Source organism: Saimiri boliviensis, chromosome 17, assembly GCF_048565385.1.
Source record: "Saimiri boliviensis isolate mSaiBol1 chromosome 17, mSaiBol1.pri, whole genome shotgun sequence".
NCBI lineage: Eukaryota > Metazoa > Chordata > Mammalia > Primates > Cebidae > Saimiri > Saimiri boliviensis.
The window spans coordinates 24167463-24190794 of NC_133465.1; the positions used below are offsets into that span (position 1 = coordinate 24167463).

Sequence of the window (23332 nt, forward strand, 5' to 3'; positions counted from 1 at the left end):
TTGCCTCGGCCTCCTGAGTAGCTGGGATTACAGGTGTGCCACCACGCCTCACTAATTTTAATATTTTTAGTACTGACAAGGTTTCGCCATGTTGGCCAGGCTGGTCTCAAACTCCTGACCTCTCAGGTGATCCGCCTGCCTCAGCCTCCTAAAGTGCTGGGGTTGCAGCCGTGAGTCACTGCGCCTGGCCTGAAACTATTACTTTTAATAGCAACAGATCTTAGACATTAGAGCTTCAAGCAGAACACAAAAACCCTTCAATGATCAATTTCAGTACAAAGGATACTGAACAGAGCCATTTCTCCTGCTCCTTAAAAAATAATTTCGTTTTAGTTTGCCAAAATAGTTTTGAATTCAATGAATTAAAAGGGCTCCATTTTGAAGATGTCAGTTTCTTTATACTTACTAAAGTGTATCTGGAGGACCAATAATAAGGACTTCCCATCGGTAGAGATCATTGTCATCTATTAAACCTGCAGAAAAGCCTTCCACTGGATTTTTGTTGAGTTCTGTGGAAAAAAGAAAAGTTTATTTAATATATTTAAGCATATAATTTTCATCCAAATTATGGAACTTGAACATACATATTCAAGTAAACCATTAAATGCATGCACCTTGCCAGGCAAAATGCTGCTTGATGGCCAAAGCATTTTCATGTCTATACTGTGAGGAAGTCCTGGGTAAAGCAGACTAACCAGAAGATCAGCTTCTACTGCTGTCCAGCCAGGCTCTTGTCATTCTGGGTGGCCCTACAGTGGTCTTCTAAGAAACCTTGTTAAAATGCAGATATCCAGGCCCATCCCCCAGAGATTCTCATTAAGAGGGAGCCCTCGAAATCAAATCAAGTTGGCAATTCTTATGCTGCTGTCTTTAGGGCATACTTTCAGAAACTTCGACAGAGTATCTAATCATACCTTTTCATTGGAATGTACTGAGCTTAATAACTGTCATTTATCCTACCACTTGTATACCTATCTGACATGTCCCTGTAGTCTTGGGGGCCTGCTTCTACAGTTGGTGCTCCTGTGTGCCCATCCATCTTTGAGCACAAGGAGAGCAGAGGCCTCCTATGTCTTGCCTGTACATGTTGACCCTCTGAGAGCCACAGCTCCTAGGACACAGGAGCAGCTTAAGAGTAACAGCTGGAGTATACAGAAATGGCTGTAGCATAGTGAGGTTGTTCTCTTCTAAAGAGAGTGCTATGGCATGGAGAAAGGTTGACAGAGTGAGAAACAAGAGAGGTGAGAAACTAGCGAGGTGGGGGCACACAGGCCAAGACAGGGACCTTAAGGAGCAGGTGAGGAGGCATACAGAGCCCAAAAGGTTTCCAGAGACACCAGGATTAATAAAGTACTGGCCTATTGATGGTGAGCAGATCATGTGAGGAACGTTTAAGCGGCTTTAATAGGTATAACTGACATTCAGTGACTGCACATACTTAAATTACACAATTTGGCTGGGTGTGGTGGCTCACGCCTGTAATCTCAGCACTTTGGAAGGCTGAAGCGGGTGGATCACTTCAGGTCAGGAGTTCAAGACCAGCCTGACCAACATGTTGACACCCTGTCTCTCCTGAAAACACAAAAATTAGCTGGGTGTGGTGCCGTGCGCCTCTTGCCTCAGCCTCCCAGTTACTCAGGAGGCTGAGGCAAGAGAACTGCTTGAACCTGGGAGGCAAAAGTTACAGTAAGCCGAGATCACACCACTGCACTCTAGCCTAGGTGACAAAGCAAGACTCCAACTCCCCCAACCCCGACCAAAAAAAAAAAAAAATTTTTGTTAAGTACTGACATGTGTATACACCACAGGAACCAACACAACAATAATCACAAAAGTGAATACACATATCAGTCACCCACAAGGTTATCAAATGTTTTACCTGTTAGGGGAACTGAGTACTCATTGGCTCAAATTGGAAAGTGGGGACAAAGAACACACAAGAGAGTGGTTTGAAAAGGACTTGCTGGGAATCTCAACCGGTAATTCTCATGTACTACCTGCCATCATCCTCAAGCAGCTTTGTCTAATGATGAAAGCCAGTATAATACAACTCAGAGTGCTACAAAGGACTGAACCAATGTGTAGGTCGCTGAGGAAATACTAATTTTTTTTTTTTTTTTTAAAGACGGAGTTTCACCATGTTGGTCAGGCTGGTCTTGAACTCCTAACCTCAGGTGATCTGCCTGCCTCAGCCTCCCAAAGTGCTGGGATTACAGGCGTGAGCCACTGCACCCAGCCTATTTTTTTTTTCTGAGGAGATATTAATTTTTTGGGCAATCAGAGATGGTATTACTTCAACAACATGCCAGCAAAACATGAGAAAGTCAATAGTGAAAATTTATGTTTAGGCCAGACAAAGTGCCTCACATCTGTAATCTCAACACTTTCAGGAGGCAGAGGTCAGGAGTTCAAGACCAGCCTGACCAATGTGGTGAAACCCTGTCTTTACTAAAAATACAAAAATTGGCCAGGCATGGGTGTGCACACCTGTAATCCCAGCTACTCAGGAAGCTGAGGCAGGAGGATCACTTGAACCCAGAGGCAGAGGATGCAGTGAGCCAAGACCATGCCACTGTACTCCAGCCTGGGTGACAGTGTGAGACTCCATCTCAAAAACAATAATAAAAAATTTATGTTTAAACATGAAATGCTTCTTTTCTTGAAATTTGAGGGGAGATTTATAAGTCTAGTATTTTTGGGTAACAGGCAAACTAGATTTTTATAAATAGCTGAAATCAGTGCTATATTACAAAACGCAATAAAGGTATTTTTACTTTAAAGTGGCTAATCTAACATACTTTCTAAGATGCTGAAAGTACAAACAGGTTAAGATGGGAATAGCATTCTCATCATTTCGTTTATGCACACGTGTGTACTGAGCGCCAACTATGTTGCAGACATTCTCATAAAAAAACAGGAAATCCCACTTTACTGTCAACTGAGCGATGGACTAGAACACACACAAATGCACTGTAAGCAGTTATTTTCTACCTGAGTTATCTCATTTCCAACCTTTTTCTAGATAAACACACTACATTACTCGGGCCACTTTCTACAACACTGTACATAGGAGTTTTGTGGAAGATTCTATAATATATCCAGAAATTACCTAGTTGCATTTTCCACCGGAAGGTCAGGGTTTATAAACATAGGTTTATGAAATTTGTATATATGCTCTGAAATTTGTATATATGGTCAAAATGATCCTTGAAAAACTCATTACACTTTCCATAAAGTATATCATTGCTTCTTATTCTTGTCAAAACTCCCAAGTTCTTAAAATCTTTTCCCTATTCCTTCCATGCATTTCTTCCACCAGCATAATTGTGTCCTTTGCTTGTTACATGTAAGTAATACAAAAGCCATGGTGAAAAATGTCCAACATGTCACTTTTGTCATGGCTTCTCCATGAAACTTCCTAGGGCTACACATGCATGAATATTTAACAGGCTTAATCCACCTAAAGTGATAGAACCTTACCATACCTTCATGAATGCCTCCTTCAAGGTCCATATCTATACTAGCCCGCTCCCATGAAGTCTTCCCTAAATAATTTATCAAATAATCTTTTAATTTCTGCTAAATTCCTACTGATTGTACTTTCAGTCTGTCTGTATCTTCTGACACAGGACTAACAGCAGCTTCTGAGTCCCAGAGAAGTAAACGGGCAATTACAATGTGCTCCAACAATAGGACAAGAATTTGGGGGCACACAAAAAGAAGGGCACATAACATAGCCATGAAGAGTAAGAAAGGCCTTCTAAAAAGGAAAAAAATCAAGGATCTGGGTGAGGGAATGCAAGGTTTAGAATCTAAACTTCTAGACAGAGGAGCACATATAAAAACCTGAAATAGGGCAATAGTATATGACTGGAATGGCAGGGGGCAGGGAAGCAGCTGAAACTAAACAGAATGTCAAAAGCTGGACAGCAAAGGGCCTTTGTAAGCCCTGCATGCTTGGACTTTATCCAGAGGGCAATGATAAGCCTCTGAAGGGTGGTTCTTTTTTTTTTCCTTTTAAACAATGGGGTGACCTCATGAGATTTACATTTGCAAAGACCAATCTTGCAGTATGTAGAAGATTATATAAATAAGGCACAATGAGGACAAACAAAAAGCAAACGATTAAAGACATCCTGAAAAGTGTACATCAAGTATACAGTAGCAGAAACAATGAATAAAAAGGGTATTTAGAAGATAGAATCAATCAACCTAACTTGGGGATGGTACAGTAGTGGGGCTGAAAGTATTAAGTCAAAAATAACATATGAGCTGGGCATGGTGGCTCACTCCCAATGCTCTGGGAGGCTGCAGTGGGCATATCGTTTGAGCCAGAAGTTTGATACCAGGCTGGACAACATGGCAAAATCCTGTCTCTACAAAAAAAATAAAATAAAATAAAATAAACACACACACACACACACACACACACACACACACACACACACACAAATTAGCCAGGCATGGTGGCATACACCTGAAGTCCCAGCTACTTGAGAGGCTGAGGTGGGAAGATAGCGTGAGCCTAGGAGGTTGCAGTGACCTGAGATGACACCGGGGCATCCAGCCTGGGCAACAGAGCCAGATCCTGTCTCAGTTTAAAATATAATTTTGCCGGGCGCGGTGGCTCAAGCCTGTAATCCCAGCACTTTGGGAGGCTGAGGCGGGTGGATCACGAGGTCGAGAGATCGAGACCATCCTGGTCAACATGGTGAAACCCCGTCTCTACTAAAAATACAAAAAATTAGCTGGGCATGGTGGCGCGTGCCTGTAATCCCAGCTACTCAGGAGGCTGAGGCAGGAGAATTGCCTGAACCCAGGAGGTGGAGGTTGCGGTGAGCCGAGATCACGCCATTGCACTCCAGCCTGGGTAACAAGAGCGAAACTCTGTCTCAAAAAAAAAAAAATAATAATAATAATAATTTTTGTTTTTTAAAAAAGGAAAATGATATATAAAAAAGTTAAGCAGAGTTACCATATGGCCCAGCAATTCCACTACTGGGTATATACCTAACATCTGTCCGCACAGAAAGTTGTACACAAATGTTTGTGGCAGCATTAGCTGTTAATAATCAAAAGGCAGAAACTCAAAATGTCCATCAACAAATGAATAAACTGCAGTATATACATACAGTGAAATATTATTCTGCCATAAAAAGAAATGAAGTACCAATATATGAAGCTCAATAACATCAGGCTAAGTTAAAGAAGCCAGATACATCATGTGACTTATTTCATATGATATATCCAGAATAGGCAAATCCAGAGAGACAGATAGCAGATTGGATAATGAGGGGAGGGAGAAATGGGGCATCACTACTTAATGGGTATGGGCAGGGGGTGATGTAATGATGTGATGAAAAAATTTTAAAACCAGTGTGAGCAAAAAAATAGTAATAAAAAAAAATAAAAAATTCCAATGCAAGACACCCAAAGGGATAGGGGGAAACGGTGTGAGCTGCTGGTTGCACAACATTGTGAATACACTGAATACCACTGAGTGGTACATTTTAACATGGTTACCTATAATATGAATCACCCCCTCCTTTTTTTTAATGACACCAAATTTCTGTGCAAGGGTAGAAATCTGCTTCATTCACTGAAATGAGAAACACAGGAGGAGGTACTGGTTTGGTGGGAGAGGGGAAGAAATGGTGCTGGGTTTAGTATTAAATGCCTTTTGTTAGGGGCAAAAATACATTGTTTTAAAAACAAATCTAGCCGGGAGCAGTGGCTCATGCCTGTAATCCCAGCACTGTGGGAAGCTGAGGCAGGTAATTATCTGAGGTCAGGAGTTCAAGACCAGCCTGACTAACATGTTGAAACCCCATCTCTACTAAAAATACAAAAATTAGCCAGGAGTAGTGGTGGGTACCTGTAATCCCAGCTACTCGGGAGGATAAGGCAGGAGAATTGCTTGAACCCGGGAGGCAGAGGTTGCAGTGAGCCGAGATAGTGCCATTGTACTCCAGTCTGGGCAACAGAGTGAGATTCCGAGAAAAAAAAGGAAAAGAAAGGAAAAGAAAAGAAGAAAAAGATAGAAAAAGAGACGGATGGGCAGACGGAAGGAAGGAAGGAAGGAAGGAAGGAGAGAAGAGAAGAAAAAAGAGAAAAGAAAAGAAAAACCTGAGCTGACAATAGAGACTTCAGGGTTGTCAGAATATAGTTGATAACTGAGGTCCTAAGATGACGCATCACGCAAGGATAAGCATTAGTACAAGCTGTAGAGGATGTAACTGAATGAATTCTACAAAGTATTAACAACTGAGAATCGGAAAAGAGGAGGCTGCACAAGGTAAACTGAGAAAGGCAAGCCAGTGAAATAAGAAGCCAAGAAAACATTTTATTAAAGAAGCTAAAGGAGCTGCATTTAAAGGGGAAACTATCCAACGATGATAAAAACATACAGCTCAGGGAAGAAGGGGTCTGTATTCAGTCCACTGGATTCAGTTTATTTTTTTTTTAAAAAAAAAAAAAGGCCACCATTGCCAACGGCATAAGCAATGTCAGCATAATGGTGAGGTGGAATCCATGCAGGCAACGCTGAGCTGACAAAGAGAAGATGAAGTGGAAAAACCCAAGTGGAAATTTTTTCTCAAAGTTTGACTTGAGATGGAAAAGTATAGTAGTCACAGGTAAATGAAATTCAAGCAAGTTTTATTTTAATGGAAAAGGCTGAAAGATGTTAAAACATCCTACCTGTGTTTAAAGTTGATATGGATACTGCACACTATATTCAAATCCAGATGCATTACAGATATCAACAAAGAGATATAAAGCCTAACTACAAGAAAATATAGAATTATGTTTTTTTCACATCATTTTGAGTAGAGGTGGTCCTATGCAGGACACAAAACTCAACAGTCAAATAATGCTATACATAATACAGCAATACAGTCTAAATACAAATCACTGGTAAAGAATATGTGCAACGTAATAGGGAGAAGTCTAAAATCCCTAATACAAACAGAGCTTCTGTAAATCACAATGGAAACTAAAACCAAAAAGTGACCGTGCTTGACCTTCTGTTTATATTCCTAAGGTATCGGGAGTTTTGAGCATGCCAAAGACGAAGATACATCTTTTCTGATAGAGATACAATTAAGAGTTAGAAAGGGCTAAAAAGACCTCTCTTTCTCAGCGAAGTCATGAATGCTAAAACACACAAGTTTACAGATCTAAAGGAGGCAAAACTAGTAGTACAAATCAGGATAATAGTATCACTCTTTTTTTTTTCTTTTCAGAACGGATTTCTGGGGTACTGGTAGAGGCATGCTGCCCATAGTATGTATGTCCTTTCCTGCCCAATGTTATACTTCAATTTTTAAAACTCAGTAAATCCTGGAGTGTCCGGTGACTGTTAAATGAGAGCTAATGCTCATGCTATGAATCTGGAAATCACCGTGGGCCAGAGTGGTCTACAAGCCATGAATAAAAAGGAAACCCAAAGACAAGGAAATGTCCTTGAGAGTAATGGTTTGGTTAAGTGTTAAGTAATAGAAAATAACGCATGAGCAGACTTGCTAAGATAGAGTCTTTACGAAGAGTAAGGATAAAAAAGGGCCGGGCACGGTAGCTCATGCCTGTAATCCCAGCACTTTGGGAGGCCGGGGCGGGTGGATCACGAGGTCAAGAGATCGAGACCATCCTGGTCAACATGGTGAAACCCCATCTCTACTAAAAATACAAAAATTAGTTGGGCATGGTGGCACATGCCTGTTTCCCAGCTACTCAGGAGGCTGAGGCAGGATAATTGCCTGAACCCAGGAGGCGGAGGTTGCGATGAGCCGAGATCGCGCCATTGCACTCCAGCCTGGGTAACAAGAGCGAAACTCCGTCTAAAAAAAAAAAAAGATAAAAAAGAACAGAAAGCGCATATGAAAAGTAAAATCCTGCATTCTGAAACTGAAATGGAAGAATATAAAATGGCATTGCTTTCAAATATATACTTCTGAGGCGTGTCCACTGAAAAGGAATAGAAAAAATGAACAGCCCAGTAGTGCCCAGAATGTGGTCTCTAAATAGGAATTTATCACTAAAAGGGACCAGGGCTTTTCAGAGAAATGGCTGACTTCAGGTCTAGAGCAAGAAATGTTTTAGGTTCATCTCATACATACCAGACAAAAAGGAAGCTATCAAGTTATACCATGATACTGTGAAAAAGACTCAAGAGCCAGTTTGAAGATGACTCCACTGGTGAAATATGGGACAATTTGAGTGTCAATAAAGTTAGTAACAACATATGAATGAAATACGCAAGTTTAAATCTATGAGTTTATAACTGTGATATCAAAAACAGAAACTCATTTATCACCAATACAGGATGCTCATAAACCATCTTGTTACTCTGAAAATCAATTTTAAAAAGCAAAAGAATCAATATTTAGTGTAATCCTTTTATCACAAATTGTACTGCCAAGTATTCAAAAGAGTAATATTTGATCAAATGAAGTTTCTCTCTATAAAAATATTCCAGCTAAAAAATGAAAAATAAGTGAAACACTGCCATTTTATCATTTAATCCAGGCATTTTAAAAGAACCAGGATTACACATCTCCTGAAAAATGAACAAACCACCAGAGATGAAGTAATTTCACCTCACATATCTGAACCTGTTCAATACCCTAGGTACAATAACTAATTCACAAAAAAATAGAAACAGAAACATGTTCAAGGACATCCCTGGGACACAATTAGCAAGATCTGCTCTGCAGGATATTCTAAAGAACAAGACCTGGGATCTTCAGCAAATGTACTGCAAGGAGAGCAAAAGATAAATTAATTCAAACATTTTTTAAAATTTATGATAATTATGACACAAATAAAAAGTTGTAGAGTAACAAGACATTTGACAATATTCAGAAATTGCTAACTTTTTAAGTTTGGCAATGGTATTGTGCTGGGGATTTTCCTACCACTTTTTAGAGATACATACTGATACCACAGAAATGTAAGTCCTCAGAAGTGTATAAGAAACTGCTTATTTCTGATATCAACTGAGTCAATAACAAAATTTATTCTTTCAAAGAGAAAAAAAAAACAGATACATACTGAAATATTTACAGACAAATGATCATGTTTAGGATGTACTTCATAATCATTAGGGAAAGGGATAAGACAGTGACCATAACCTAGTAACTTCAGGGGCTGGGGGAGTACATGGAGGTTCATTATGCATATCTGTCTACTTTGGTATTAGGATGCATTTAAAATTTTCCTCAAAAGAATAGTATTTTCAGTATTGTTGATCATTACAAAAAAATAAACACTCACTGCACTCAGCAAAATACAAATTCTCAGAATAACATTCCAAGACCCAATTATATGTCATTTTGTATCAGACTACTAAGATAATAAACTACTTTTAACTGTAAGTGTACTTTGCTGAGGCCAATTGTTGAGTAAGTCTAACTTCTACAAAGCCAAATACAAAACTAGGGTTTATAGCCTAGTAACTAACGACTTTCCTTTATGTCTGGGTGAGTGTGGTCTCCTGCTTTGGGGAATATGAGTTCCTGTCAAGTCTATACAACACAGTCGGCTGCAAGGTGCACGTCTGTAAAGTGACTATGTTTGTAGCAGCTTCACTCTGAACTCTTCAGACCACAGATAGACCCTTTTACCCAAATAGCACATAATTACTCCTAACTACTGAGACAATTTTCAAAATAATTTTGACCTTATTGTCAGAGGAATAAACTGCCATCTTACCTTAAAACATAAAAATGCCGCCGGGTGTGGTGGCTCACACCTGTAACCTCCAGCATTTAGGGAGGCTGAGGCAGGCGGATCACCTGACATCAGGAGTTTGAACCAGCCTGGCCAACACGGTGAAACTCCATCTCTACTAAAAGTACAAAAATTAGCCAGGTGTGGTGGAGCACGCCTGTAATCCCAGCTACTCAGAAGGCTGAGGCAGGAGAATTGCTTGAACCCAGGAGGTGGAGATTGCAGTAAGCCGAGACTGCGCCATGGCACTCCAGCCTGGGCGACAAGAGCAAGACGCTGTCTCAATAAATAAATAAAAATGTCACAAACCAAGTCACCAAAAGTAATTGTAAAAACATTCCTGTCCTTCAACCTTCCATTAATTAATATTGAAAAAAAGTCAAGTATAGCAATCAGAAAGGTTTATTTCTTCTTTAGATTTTAAGATAGATCAATTTAATAATCTTTAGAAATTTCTGGTAAACTTTAAAAATTTGCTTAAAATTAGAATTTTTTATTTATACCACGACACGGGCTACAGGCTGGCTGATTTCCTAATCAAAAACATTTTTGGCCAGGCACAGTGGCTCATACCTGTAATCTCAGTGCTTTGGGAGGCCAAGGTGGGAGAATCACTTAACGCCAGGAGTTCAAGACCAGCCTAGGCAACAGCAACATAGAGAGACCCTGTTCTCTATCAAAAATTTAAAGATTAGCTGGGTGTGGTGACACATGCCTGCAGTCCTAGCTACTGTGCAGGCTGAGACAGGAAGATTGTTTGGGCCCAGGAGTTTGAGGCTGCAATAAGCTTAGAAGATACCACTGCACTCCAGCTTGGAGCAAGACCCTGTCTCTTAAATTAAAAGAAAAAAAAAAAAATTTACACGCCAGGCTCAGTGGCCTCTAATCCCAACACTTTGGGAGTCTGAGGCAGGAGGATCACTTGAGCCCAGAAATTTGAGACCAGGCTTGGCAATACAATGATACCCTCTCCAGGCGTAGTGGCTCACACTTGTAAACGCTTGTAATCCCAGCACTCTGGGAGGCAGAGGCAGGGGGATAACCTAAGGTGGGAGTTCAAGACCAGCCTGGCCAACATGGTGATACCCTGTCTCTACTAAAAATACAAAAATCAGCTAGGCGTGGTAGCGGGCAGCTCTAATCCCAGCTATCTGGGAGGCTGAGGCAGGAGAATTGCTTGAACCTGGGAGAAGGAGGTTACAAGGAACTGAGATTACATCACTGTACTACAGCCTAGGTGACAATAGCAAGATTCTGTCTCAAAAAAAAAAAAAAAAAATAGCCCACATGATGGCATGTGCCTTTAGTCCCAGTTACTCGGGAGGCTGAGGTGGGAGGACTGCTTGAGCCTGGGAGGCAGAGGCTGCAGCGAGCCAAAACCACACGAATGAATGCACTCCAGCCTGGGAAATACAGAGTGATACCCTGTCTCAAAAAAAAAAAAAAAAAAAAAAAAAAAAAAAAAAAAAAAAAAAAAAAAAAAAAAAAAACAGAAAAAAAATATTCAACCCAATTTCTTTTACTGTGCTTCAAAAACATAAGGCAAATGAAACAGACAGCAAGAGTTTGTTAATATGCTTCCCAAAGGGATTTGCTTGGCAGAATTTCAGATCACATTCCTCAAGTAACAATGACATTCTGCTACCTGCAATGTCTCACTTGCTTATCACAGCCTCTTCAACCACATGCCTAAGGGTTCGTCAATATTAAGTCCTAAGTATGTTGTTGCTTGTGCTTCAGTTACATATAGCAGCGTAAGGAAACATCTCTGCCAAGATTTGTTGCAGCCAGAACACCTCCTAGTACAGAAGTTATGCCCTAAAACTAGTTTGTAGTGTCATATCAACAGCTTACTTTGATCTTACCTATTTTATACAAATAAATTTGATAAAGATGATTTCTGGGGACTCCTGAATGTCACTTCACAATGGAAAATCTGGACACAGCAGATGATATTATGTCAGTCTTACTAACCTGGCAAACTTAAACAGATCATTTCTATCTTTTGAGTCTCATTTTCCTTATCAACAAAGGCTGGTAAAACCCATAGTTACGCTGCAACGCAGAGAAGATACTGTATATGCAAAAGTCTGACCCATCTGAAGGCACAATAAATGTTAGTTGTCCATTTTCTTCCTTTAAAATTGCTCATTAATTAGGCTATAGGATATAAAAAGAACACTATGTTCTTCAGAATGTTGAGAACAAGCCCATACCTGAAATATTTCTTTTGGAAAATACTACTCAGCTTCAAATATCACACTCAACTATGTTTCCAGCAGGACCGTCAAACAAGGCCCCCTGTACCCCAAGGCCACAGGAGGAAGTGGTCTTTCAGAGTTGGGAAGCTGTGCTATAGAGGGCTGAGAGCTGCCAACAGCCACAATTCAAATCTCAAGAAGAATGAAGCCAAAGGGACAAATCATCAATAGTAAGCATCAAGAAGAGGCCCAAACTGATTCTGGTTTCTTACACCTGGTACCACACCTGCCCTTCTATAAACTTAGTTAAAAGCCAGTTTTCCTTTTTGTCTAAACTTACTTTAGTTGAATTCCTGTCACTGCCAAATAACAATGCCACCTTCTTCATTTGTAAAGCCCTATTTTTAAGTTAACATCCCAGTTCATGTCTAATCAGTTTCCTCTTGAATATACAGGGGTTCTCAACTGTCCTTTGATCATTCCCAGCCTGGACAACACAGGGAGACACCACCTCTACAAAAAGGACAAAAATTAGCTGGACATGGTGGCCAGCAACTATGGTGCCAGCTACTCAGAAGGCTGAGGTGGGCCGATCACTTGAGCCCAGGAGGTTGAGGCTGCAGTGAGCTGTAAGCACACTGCTGCACTCCAGCCTAGGCACCTATCTCGAAGACAGAGGGAGAGAGGGAGAGAGGGAGACAGGGAGGGGGGTAAGGGGGAGAGGGGGAGAGGGGGAGGGGGGGAGAGGGGGAGGAAGGGGGGGAGGGAGATACCGAATCAGGAAATCAAAATAGAATGGCAATACACATTTACAAGTATTCTTCTTGAAACAAATGCTGGGAAATGAATCAAAATAAAGAACTCTGTAACAGAAAAACCAGGTGAAAGGGACCAGTGTAGTTACCAACCCCATGTAAATACATAAATAAAACTAAACCACCACGAATGCTATAAAGTTTCATATAAATATTTATTTAATAATATATGCTGCCATTGCCAAGTGGCACACACCTGTGTGTGTTGTGTGCTTTTCTTGTTGCTGTTGACCCCTATTTTTACATTACCATAATTTATATAGAAATTTATATTATCAGGATTTTACATTGTCATTTTTCTGTATTATCATAATTTTACATTATCAGGATTTACATGTTAAAAAACAACAACAAGAAATTACTAAATATATACATATTTACAGTTAGAAGAAGGGGAGGGGAGGGAAGCAAAGGAATGGAGGGAACGAGAGAGAGAGAGAGGTACTAAGGAATAAATACATGTGTTTATTCCCTCATCCTGGACATCAATAAGTCAGTGGGTTCTACTGGTTAAAACAATTCTTTAAGTGTGGGAAGAAAAAAAAAAAAAAAGGTCAGTGGGTTCTATCAAGAGTCTCAAAACTATTTAGATGTTTTTGTAAATTTTCTTCTCTCAACTTTAGGACTCGTTTAGAAATTAATCTCTTCTTGCGATAAACATCTATCTATAGGTCAATAATTTGTTCAATAATACCTTAGCTGGGTTGTCATTCACATGCAACTTGCAACTTAAAGTATATAAATGGCATACTTGTTACAACCCCAGATTTCAACCAGCATCCATGCATTGAAAAGTATATGCAAGGATGTCCAACATCAGTAGGCATCTGTAGGTGGTGGCTGTTATTACTAAGTAGAATAATTTCAAGTTTCTTAAATTTTAAATTTTCAAATTATGAAAAAAGAAAAATAAAATATAAGGCATTAGACACTCTATCTTCTTGCTCTCCAAAGACAACCACTGCTAACAATTTTCTGTGTATTCTTTCAGATTTTGGCTACACCACCATATAACTATACAGAAACAGAATCACCCTTTTATAACTTATGACCATTTAGCATAGCCTGAACATCGTTTCCACCAACAAACCTTTTTTTATTTTTCCTCAAATACAAATAATGCTGCCTAGGTATGAGCTGAGAGGAGTGAAAAAACAAAAACAAAAAAAGAAATTATGAGTACTGAAAAGTCTTTTTAAAAATAAATAAAAAAGAAAAATAATGCTGCCACTGCCAGGCAGTGTCAACCTGTAGCCCTAACTGTTCTAGGGGATGAAGTGGGAGGAGCTCTTGAGCCCAGGAGAGTTTGAGGCTGCAGTGAGCCAAGATCGAGCCACTGCACTCCAGCCTGAGCAACATAGCAATACCCCATCTTTAAAAAAAATAAATAAAAGTAAGGCCAGGCATGGTGGCTCACGCCTGTAAACCCAGCACTTTGGGAGGCTGAGGCAGGTGGATTACAAGGTCAGAAGTTCAACACAAGCCTGGCCAGCACAGTGAAACCCCATCTTTACTAAAAATGCAAAAATTAGCCAGGCGTGGTGGTGCCTGCCTGTAATCCCAGCTACTCAGGAGGCTGAGGCAGGAGAATCACTTAAACCGGGGAGGCAGAGGTTGCAGTGAGCCGAGATCGCACCATTGCACTCCAACCTGGCCAACAAGAGTGAGACTCTGTCTTAAAAAAATAAAAAATAAAAAGTATTATCATATTATCATAAAACATCTTTGCCCACTCCTTGTACATCTGTGGAAGTATATCTAGAATATAAACTATAGGTTGAATTACAAATCAAAAGAAGGTGCATTATCAACTCACAGGATGTTTACTTCAATGTATTATCCCAGAAACACTGTAGGCAACTATTTCCCTACAGCCTGGCTCACACTGGGTATTTTTACCACTGGCTCACACTGGGCATCCTTTTGCCACTGGCAATTTATTTTTGGTGCATTTATATATTTGTGTTCTCCCACCCCTTTTTTCACATTGAGTGATTCTCTTTTTTCTTACTATTTGGATGGGCATTTTAAGCATTGTGGCCTTTTTTCTTTTTTTCTGTTGCCCAGGTGGGAGTGCAGTGGTGTGTTCATGGCTCACTGCAACCTCCGCCTCCTGGGCTCAAGCAATCCTCCCACCTCAGCCTCCTGAGTAGCTGGGACCACAAGCACAAACCACCGTGTCTGGATTTTTTTCTATTTTTAGTAGAAACAAGGTCTTCCTATGTCGCCAGGCTGGTCTTCAGCTCCTGAGCTCGCCCCACCCATCTCGCTCCTTCCACCCAAACCAAAGTGCTAGGATTACAGGTGAGCCCAGCCTATCCGCACAATGTTTGTTGCTGTTACAGTCTCAGGGATAAAGGCAATATTGACATTTGGACCCCTAATTTTCCTCAGCTATTAATGCACCATTCAAATGTGTGTCTGTAAAGTTTGTTATAATTAAAGCAAAAGTTTGAAATTTGAAAAAAAAAAATTAGCAACATGTTTCTTTTCTATATTTTGATTGGACTAAGTAAGATATAAAACTCAAAAGCCGAACAAGTTAGTATGACAGTTTTGTCTACATTTTGAAATGCAACAATCTGAATGACAGGAAAGAATGCTTCTAACATATGACCAAGTATTAAACTATCACACACATTAAGATGGCGTTGATTCCTCAATCCTTTAAGTAGTCTCCACCGCCCTCCTGACAGAAGGAGGAAAGGATACTCCACGCAGCCGCCCATGCCAGGTCCCACCCAAGATGTCTTCCAAAGGGGAACAACAGGAGTGATTATGTCAAAGTAGCTGTGATAATATGGACATTAATTCACTCTCCAGTGTACCTTCCCATCATGCCTTGAATCCCTCCTCAAACCCTCCCGAGACTGCACTAAGAGACTATGTTTCTCGAATTCAAGTAACTATTTATGTATATGTGCTTCATCTCCTTATAATCACATTAGCAAAGAGAGCCCTGCTGCATGATCAGAAATGGTGTACATGAAATATAACTTCTACTGAAAGGCATCTTGTACATTATCTTCTACACATTAAGTAAAAATGGCTTCTAAGTAAATGAGGTGTCCTGGAAAAACACAGGTGAGCCTAAGTAAGAAGCCTAGGAAAGCACATACATTGAAAGAAAAACATCGGAAGTAGTATGTTCATTAAGGTAAGGGAACCAAAAGCTAAACACTTGACTATAAGCATATCGCCTATATCATACCTAAGACTGTTTCTGTGCAAGAGAAATAAAAATGAAGGTAACGTTGATGACTTGGGCATAGCATGCTGTTTTTCTAACAACTAGAGTAATGCTGTGTGCAACACATTTATAACCACAAGCAGCATGGAGCCACTGAGCACTGTGTGGAAACAGTAATATGCATTTATTACCTCCGAAGTTATGAAGAAGGTGAAAGTAGAGAAAGAGGAGATTTTGGTGAGCAGCTGAGCTGCAAAGCAAGCCCTGAATTGTTTCAGAGGTTTAAGAACACCACATAAATGCATAAATTAAGTATCATTGGTAAATAAATTAGCTTCTGCTGAAAGTGAGGCTGCAACAAACTTTCCCTCAATGAATTGCAGAAAACTATTAATAAAGATAACAAAAATAGACCTTTTCTTAAGAAATGCCATCTTGTGCTTTTGTAAGACAAGAAAACATGTCAGGTTAACACTGCTTTTATATTAAAAAAAAAAAAAAGAGAGAGAGAGAGAGGTTTGCTGATATCCTCTAAGAAACCAATAATACTTAAAAGCAACCTGTAAAAAAGAAGTAAGATCTCATCACAACCTATGAGATTAAATATCAGTTATTGATGCAGTTTCTGACGCAGGATGATGATGAAGACAAAACTCCTTTAATGAAGGATTTTAAGGAAGAACCTAAGAATGCACATGAATTCAACAAAAAGAAAATGAATCAATCATATAAGAAATTAGTCCCTTTCCGTTTATTGCTCACCTCTAAAGTTTAGAGAAAGTCATCTCCCACAGGAAAATTACTAGATCTTACTAAGGAGACTAAGTTGAGAGAACAGTTTTGTCACTCAGGCTAGAGTGCAGTGGCACAATCATGGTTCACTAAAGCCTTAACCTCCCAGGCTGAAGCAATCCTACCACCTCAGCCTCCTGAGTAGCTAGGCCTATAGGTGCATGTCACCATGCCCAACTGATTTTTGTATTTTTTGTAGAGGCAGGATTTCACCATGTTGCCTGGTCTTAAACTGGCCTCAAGCAATCTGCCCGCCTTGGCCTCCCAAAGTGCTGAGATTACAGGTGTGAGGCACTGCACCTGGCCAGTAACTAGTATTTTTAATGCTTTATGTAATGGAAGACAGGGGTGGAAATTTGTTACATAGATATATTTAGAGTATTTCAGTTACAACCCTTAATGTAATAATCCAGGCAAAGAATCATCAATAGATTTTAAAACCATTAAGTGAAAAGGTCACTGGGGAACACAGTATGCTGCCCAAGCATCAGGCCACAGATTACTCACCAATACAAGAGATAATGCATCTTGACAATAGAGAAATCTGGCAGTCACCAACTAATTGTTCAAACTTAGAATCATTAATAGCAGGACAACCCAAGAACGTGTATCTTATTTGATGAAAAATGGTGTACACAAGCTTCATCTATGACACACTCGTGTCCCACCCCCTCTCAAATGTTTGCCCTGAATCAAACCAAGCTTCTTAGACCTGCACTTTCTAATATAATAGCCACTAGTAGCATGTGGCCACTGATCACCTAAAAAGTGGTGGCTAGTCAGACCGGGCGCGATGGCTCACACCTGCAGTCTCAGCACTTTGGGAGGCCGATGTCAGGCATTCAAGACCAGCCTGACCAACATGGTGAAACCCCATCTCTACTAAAAATACAAAAATTAGTCAAGTGTGGCGGTGAGCACCTGTAATCCCAGCTACTGGGGAGGCTGGTGCAGGAGAATCGCTTGAACCTCGGAGACAGAGGTTACAGTGAGCCCAGATCATGCCACTGCACTCCAGCCTGGGCGACAGAGCAAGACTCTGTCTCCCCCTCTCAAAAAAAAAAAAAAAAAAAAAAATGGCTAGTCTGAGTTGAGATGTGCTGCAAATGTAAAATATAAACTGAATATTTTTAAGACTTTGTGAGGAAAAAAAATTTATGTTGATTGCATCTTGAAATTATACTTTAGGTATATTAAGTTAAATAAATTATGAAAACTAATTTTACCTATCTTTCTACACTTCTAAATGTGGCTACAATTTTTAAATCACATATTAGGCTCTCATTTGTGGTTCCCTTGTTTTTATTAGATAGTACTGCTACAGTTTAAAGAAAATATGTATAGGGAATGTGGAAATAAGTTAAATGATTTGTTTATTTATAAATTGAGATGGGGGTCTCACTACATATTGTCCAGACTGGTCTCAAACTCCTGGGTCCAACTAATCCTCCCAACTCGGACTCCCAAAATGTTGGGATTACAGGCATGAGCCACCATGTCCAGCCAGTTAAATGATTTCTTGAGAAAATAATTAGAAAAATCCATAATGGCCGGGCGCGGTGGCTCAAGCCTGTAAACCCAGCACTTTGGGAGGCTGAGGCGGGTGGATCACGAGGTCAAGAGATCGAGACCATCCAGGTCAACATGGTGAAACCCCGTCTCTACTAAAAATACAAAAAATTAGCTGGGCATGGTGGCACATGCCTGTAATCCCAGCTACTCAGGAGGCTGAGGCAGGAGAATTGCCTGAACCCAGGAGGCAGAGGTTGCGGTGAGCCGAGATCGCGCCATTGCACTCCAGCCTGGGTAACAGGAGCGAAACTCCGTCTCAAAAAAAAAAGAAAAAGAAAAAAAAAAAAAAGAAAAATCCATAATGATGAGTAGGGTATTCTACTTAACAACTAGTCTGAAATCTCCAAAAATCCAATCTCAAGAGGATTCTTAGGGCCATCAAAGTATTCTGTACAATACTCTAACGGTAGATATATGTCAAATATTTCTCTAAACCCATAGAATGTACAATACCAAAAGTGAGCCCTGATATAAACTGAATTGTGGGTGATGGTGTGTCAATGTAGTTTGCGGGAGGTGTCCATATGTGGGGGTGTACTTGTAATTTGGGAAATCTCTGTACTTTCTGCTCCGTTGTGCTACGAACCTAAAACTGCTCTCAAAAAAAATTAAGTATTGGCCGAGCGTGGTGGCTCACGCCTATAATCCAAACACCTTGGAGGCCAAGGCGGGCGGATCACCTGAGGTCGGGAGTTCAAGACCAGCCCGACCAACATGGTGAAACCTCATCTTTTAAATAATATATACATTATTTAAATATATATTTATTATTTATATAATATTTACATATTATATATATATACACACATATATATATATTTTTTAATTAAGTATTAACAAAAAGGCAAAGAATTCTTGGGTCGGGGAGGGAGGCAATGCATAAACCTTGAGCAGATCCAGGATCAGAAAAATACAGCTGTTACACATTCTGGAACAACCGAGAAACGTTCAATAACTGTAATTAATGTCAAAATGATCCTATGATTATGGATGAGAATACTCTTATTCTTGGGAACGGCAAACTAAAGAACTGAGAAGAGAGATATGTCTGCCACTTACCCCCACTTTCAAATGGTTCAACCAAACTGGGGCAAGGAGAAGAGGAATGAAGTCTTTCATTTAGTTTGGGATTTTTAGTAGGCTAGAACAGCCTTGTTTTTCCCCACTTAAAATAATCAGGCCAGAGGCTGGGCACAGTGGCTCACGCCTGTAATCGCAGCACTTTAGGAGGCTGAGACAGGTGGATCACTTGAGATCAGGAGTTCAAGACCAGCCTGGCCTGGCAAAAATCCCATCTCTACTAAAAATATAAAAATAAGCCAGGCATGGTGGCATGTGCCTATAATGCCAGCTGCTTGGGAGGCTGAGGCAGGAGAATCGTCGAAACCTGGGAGGTGGAGGTTGCGTGAGCCAAGATCATGCCACTGCTCCCCAGCCTGGGAAACAGAGCAAGACTCCATCTCCGAAAATTAGAGATAAAAATGAAAAATAATCAGGCCAGAGAAAGGCTGACACTTAGGCAAGGAAATCATTTGAGGTCAGGAGTTCGAGACCAGCCTGGCCCACATGGTGAAACCCCATCTCTACTAAAAATATAAAAACTGGCCAGGAGCAGTGGCTCACACCTGTAATCCAGCACTTTGGGAGGCCAAGGCAGGTGGATCACCAGAGGTCGGGAATTCAAGATCAGCCTGACCAACTGGAAAAACCCCGTCTCTATTAAAAATACAAAATTAGCTGGGTGTGGTGATACATGCCTGTAATCCCAGCTATGCAGGAGACTGAGGTAGGAGAATCACTTGGACCCAGGTGGTGGAGGCTGTGGTGAGCCAAGATCTCGCCATTGCGTTCCAGCCTGGGCAACAAGAGCACAAACGTGGTCTCAAAAATAAATAAAATAAATAAATAAAAATACAAATACAAAAATTAGGCCAGACGTGGTGGATCACGCCTGTAATCCTAGCACTTTGGGAGGCTGAGACAGGTGGTTCACTTGAGATTAGGAGTTCGAGACCAGCCTGGTCAACATGGCGAAACCCCATCTTCTACCAAATATACAAAATAAGCTGGACGTGACGGCGCATGCCTGTGGTCCCAGCTCCTCAGGAGGCTGAAGTGGGAAGACCACTTGAGCCTGGGAGGTGGAGGTTACAGTGAGCTCAGGTCACATCACTGCACTCCAATCTGGGTGACAGCAAGACCCTGCCTCAAAATAAATAAATAAATAATAAATAAATAAATGAAATAAAAATAATAATTACAGTAATTCCAGCACTTTGGGAGACCAAGGCAGAAGGATTGCTTGAGCTCAGGAGTTTGATACCAGCCTGGGCAATATAGCAAGACCCCTTCATTTTTTTTGAAAACAAAAATAAAAAGTAAAAATAATAATTACACAGGTTACGGCCGGGCGCGGTGGCTCAAGCCTGTAATCCCAGCACTTTGGGAGGCCGAGGCGGGTGGATCACGAGGTCGAGAGATCGAGACCAACCTGGTCAACATGGTGAAACCCCATCTCTACTAAAAATACAAAAAATTAGCTGGGCATGGTGGCACATGCCTGTAATCCCAGCTACTCAGGAGGCTGAGGCAGGAGAATTGCCTGAACCCAGGAGGCGGAGGTTGTGGTGAGCCGAGATCGCGCCATTGCACTCCAGCCTGGGTAACAAGAGCGAAACTCCGTCTCAAAAAAAAAAAAAAAAAAAAAAAAAAAAAAAAAATTACACAGGTTATCCTATCCACAGAACACATGACAGTATTCAGGAACTGATTAGATTCCAAAATTGAGGAATGCCTGTGTAATTCATCTATATGTCTAAAGTACAGCAAAGTTTTTCAAACTACAAGCAATAATCTGCAGTGTACTGCGACATCAATTCAGTGTGTCGCAACCAAACAACTTTTCTTTTAAAAACGAAGTACCGGCCAGGCGCAGTGGCTCAAGCCTGTAATCCCAGCACTTTGGGAGGCCGAGGAGGATGGATCACGAGGTCAACAGATCGAGACCATTCTGGTCAACATGGTGAAACCCCGTCTCTACTAAAAATACAAAAAATTAGCTGGGCATGGTGGCGTGTGGATGTAATCCCAGCTACTCAGGAGGCTGAGGCAGGAGAATTGCCTAAACCCAGGAAGCGGAGGTTGCGGTGAGCCGAGATCGCGCCATTGCACTCCAGCCTGGGTAACAACAGCGAAACTCCATCTCAAAACAAACAAACAAACAAACAAAAAAACAAAGTACCTAGAAAATATCAAACTTCATTACATGTTAGTAAGGATAAGTACTGTGTCATGAAACTTGAGCATAAAGAGGATGAGAATTGCGGGGAGGGTGTCTTGATGTGTTAGATACTCAGGTAAAATATTTGAAGATTATCAGTAAAAAACTACTATTTGACACTGACAATCATCCACATATTAAGGTTGCTGATTTTTTTTCAAGCCAATTACAAAGTAGTATTATGACATCAGAGAAAGACCAGTAAGGAGAGAGAAATCTAGAAAGTAACACAACCAAATCTTTATCATTGTTATTTTTCATTACTGGGGACTATAGAGTTTTTTTCCCCTACATACTCTTTTCGTGTTTTCTGAAAAAATGGGGGAAATGGCATGCTAATAAGCATATAATAGTCTCCTAACCAGAACATAAAGCTGTATCTGCGGCAAGAGTTCAAACAGCACAGAGTTTATTTTCACCTCATACATTATTTCCCTTCTCAACTTCCCCGTTTTCTGAATCAATCATCGAGACAAGACTTGTCATCTTCCACCATTCCTTTCATCTACTGCCAGTCCATTCAACGTAAAGATCCGTGTAGTCACCTCTCTCTTGACATTTCCTCCTTCCACAATATCTCTAGTGTCCATCTACTTTAGCATTGCTACTTTCAACCCACCATTCTAGGTTTAATCTTAAAAAAAAAAAAAAAAAAAAGACTATACCACATTACATATTACAGTACATGTTAGGCACTGGGAATATGTATGGCAATGGGAAAAAAAAAAAGTCTCTGCTCTCAAGTATCTTTCATTTTGGTGAGGGAAGACAGACAAATATATATCAAGTGATGGCACCTCCTAAGAAGAAAAGCAAAGCAGCTACAAGGAAGAAGGAAGGATGGTGACGTGGGTGGTAGGTTACGAAAGCTTCACGTGGAAATGCATGTGGACACTGACAGATTCCAAGAGTCCCCATGAGCTACCATAAACCACTTCTAGAGTAAGACAGGGAAAAGCAATGATACAACTCATCAACCAAAAATTATTTCAGCAACACTTTTATCACGTCATTTTCTCTGCTCCTAGAGAAAAACTTTCTTTTTTTTTTTTTTTTTTTTTTTTTTTTTTTTTTGAGATGGAGTTTTGCTCTTGTTACCCAGGCTGGAGTGCAATGGCGTGATCTCGGCTCACCGCAACCTCCGCCTCCCGGGTTCAGGCAATTCTCCTGCCTCAGCCTCCTGAGTAGCTGGGATTACAGGCACGCACCACCATGCCCAGCTAATTTTTTGTATTTTTAGTAGAGACGGTGTTTCACCATGTTGACCAGGATGGTCTCGATCTCTTGACCTCGTGATCCACCCGCCTCGGCCTCCCAAAGTGCTGGGATTACAGGCTTGAGCCACCGCGCCCGGCCGAGAAAAACTTTCTAGATGGTGGTGATGGCTACACAACAAAGTGTATGTACTTAATGTCACAGAACTGTCCACTTCAAAATGGTTAAAATCCTAAGTTTTACGTTATGTGTATTTTGCCACAATTTGAGAAAGAGAAAAAAACCTTTCCGAGCCTCTATTCTCTCATGATATATAACCAAACTCCTCAGACAGATGCTCTCTCCAAAATCTAGCTACACCTCAATCCTTCTCATCCTCTTCTCTCAATTACTGACTCTGAACACATGCTGGGCTTAGGAATTCCATTCAATCCCACTTCCTTTCAGACTCTCCTCCCTCAGTCCCAGATGACTCCTCTTTGATTCCGGCTTTTCTTCTCTATCTCTGAAGACCACTTCTCAGAGTTTTCATGCCTCA

At 40.6% G+C, this 23332-nt stretch overlaps 1 protein-coding gene across 3 annotated transcripts in view; it reads right to left on the reverse strand.

The window, feature by feature from the left end:
- UBE2G1 (ubiquitin conjugating enzyme E2 G1) overlaps nt 1–23332 on the reverse strand; it is a 103058-nt gene that overhangs the window by 39535 nt on the left and 40191 nt on the right. For all 3 annotated transcript variants that reach the window (XM_039476665.2, XM_074388377.1, XM_074388378.1), the window contains one exon: nt 407–509. In XM_039476665.2, coding sequence (XP_039332599.1) covers nt 407–509 — 103 coding nt within the window. The remainder of the gene's footprint in view (nt 1–406; nt 510–23332) is intronic.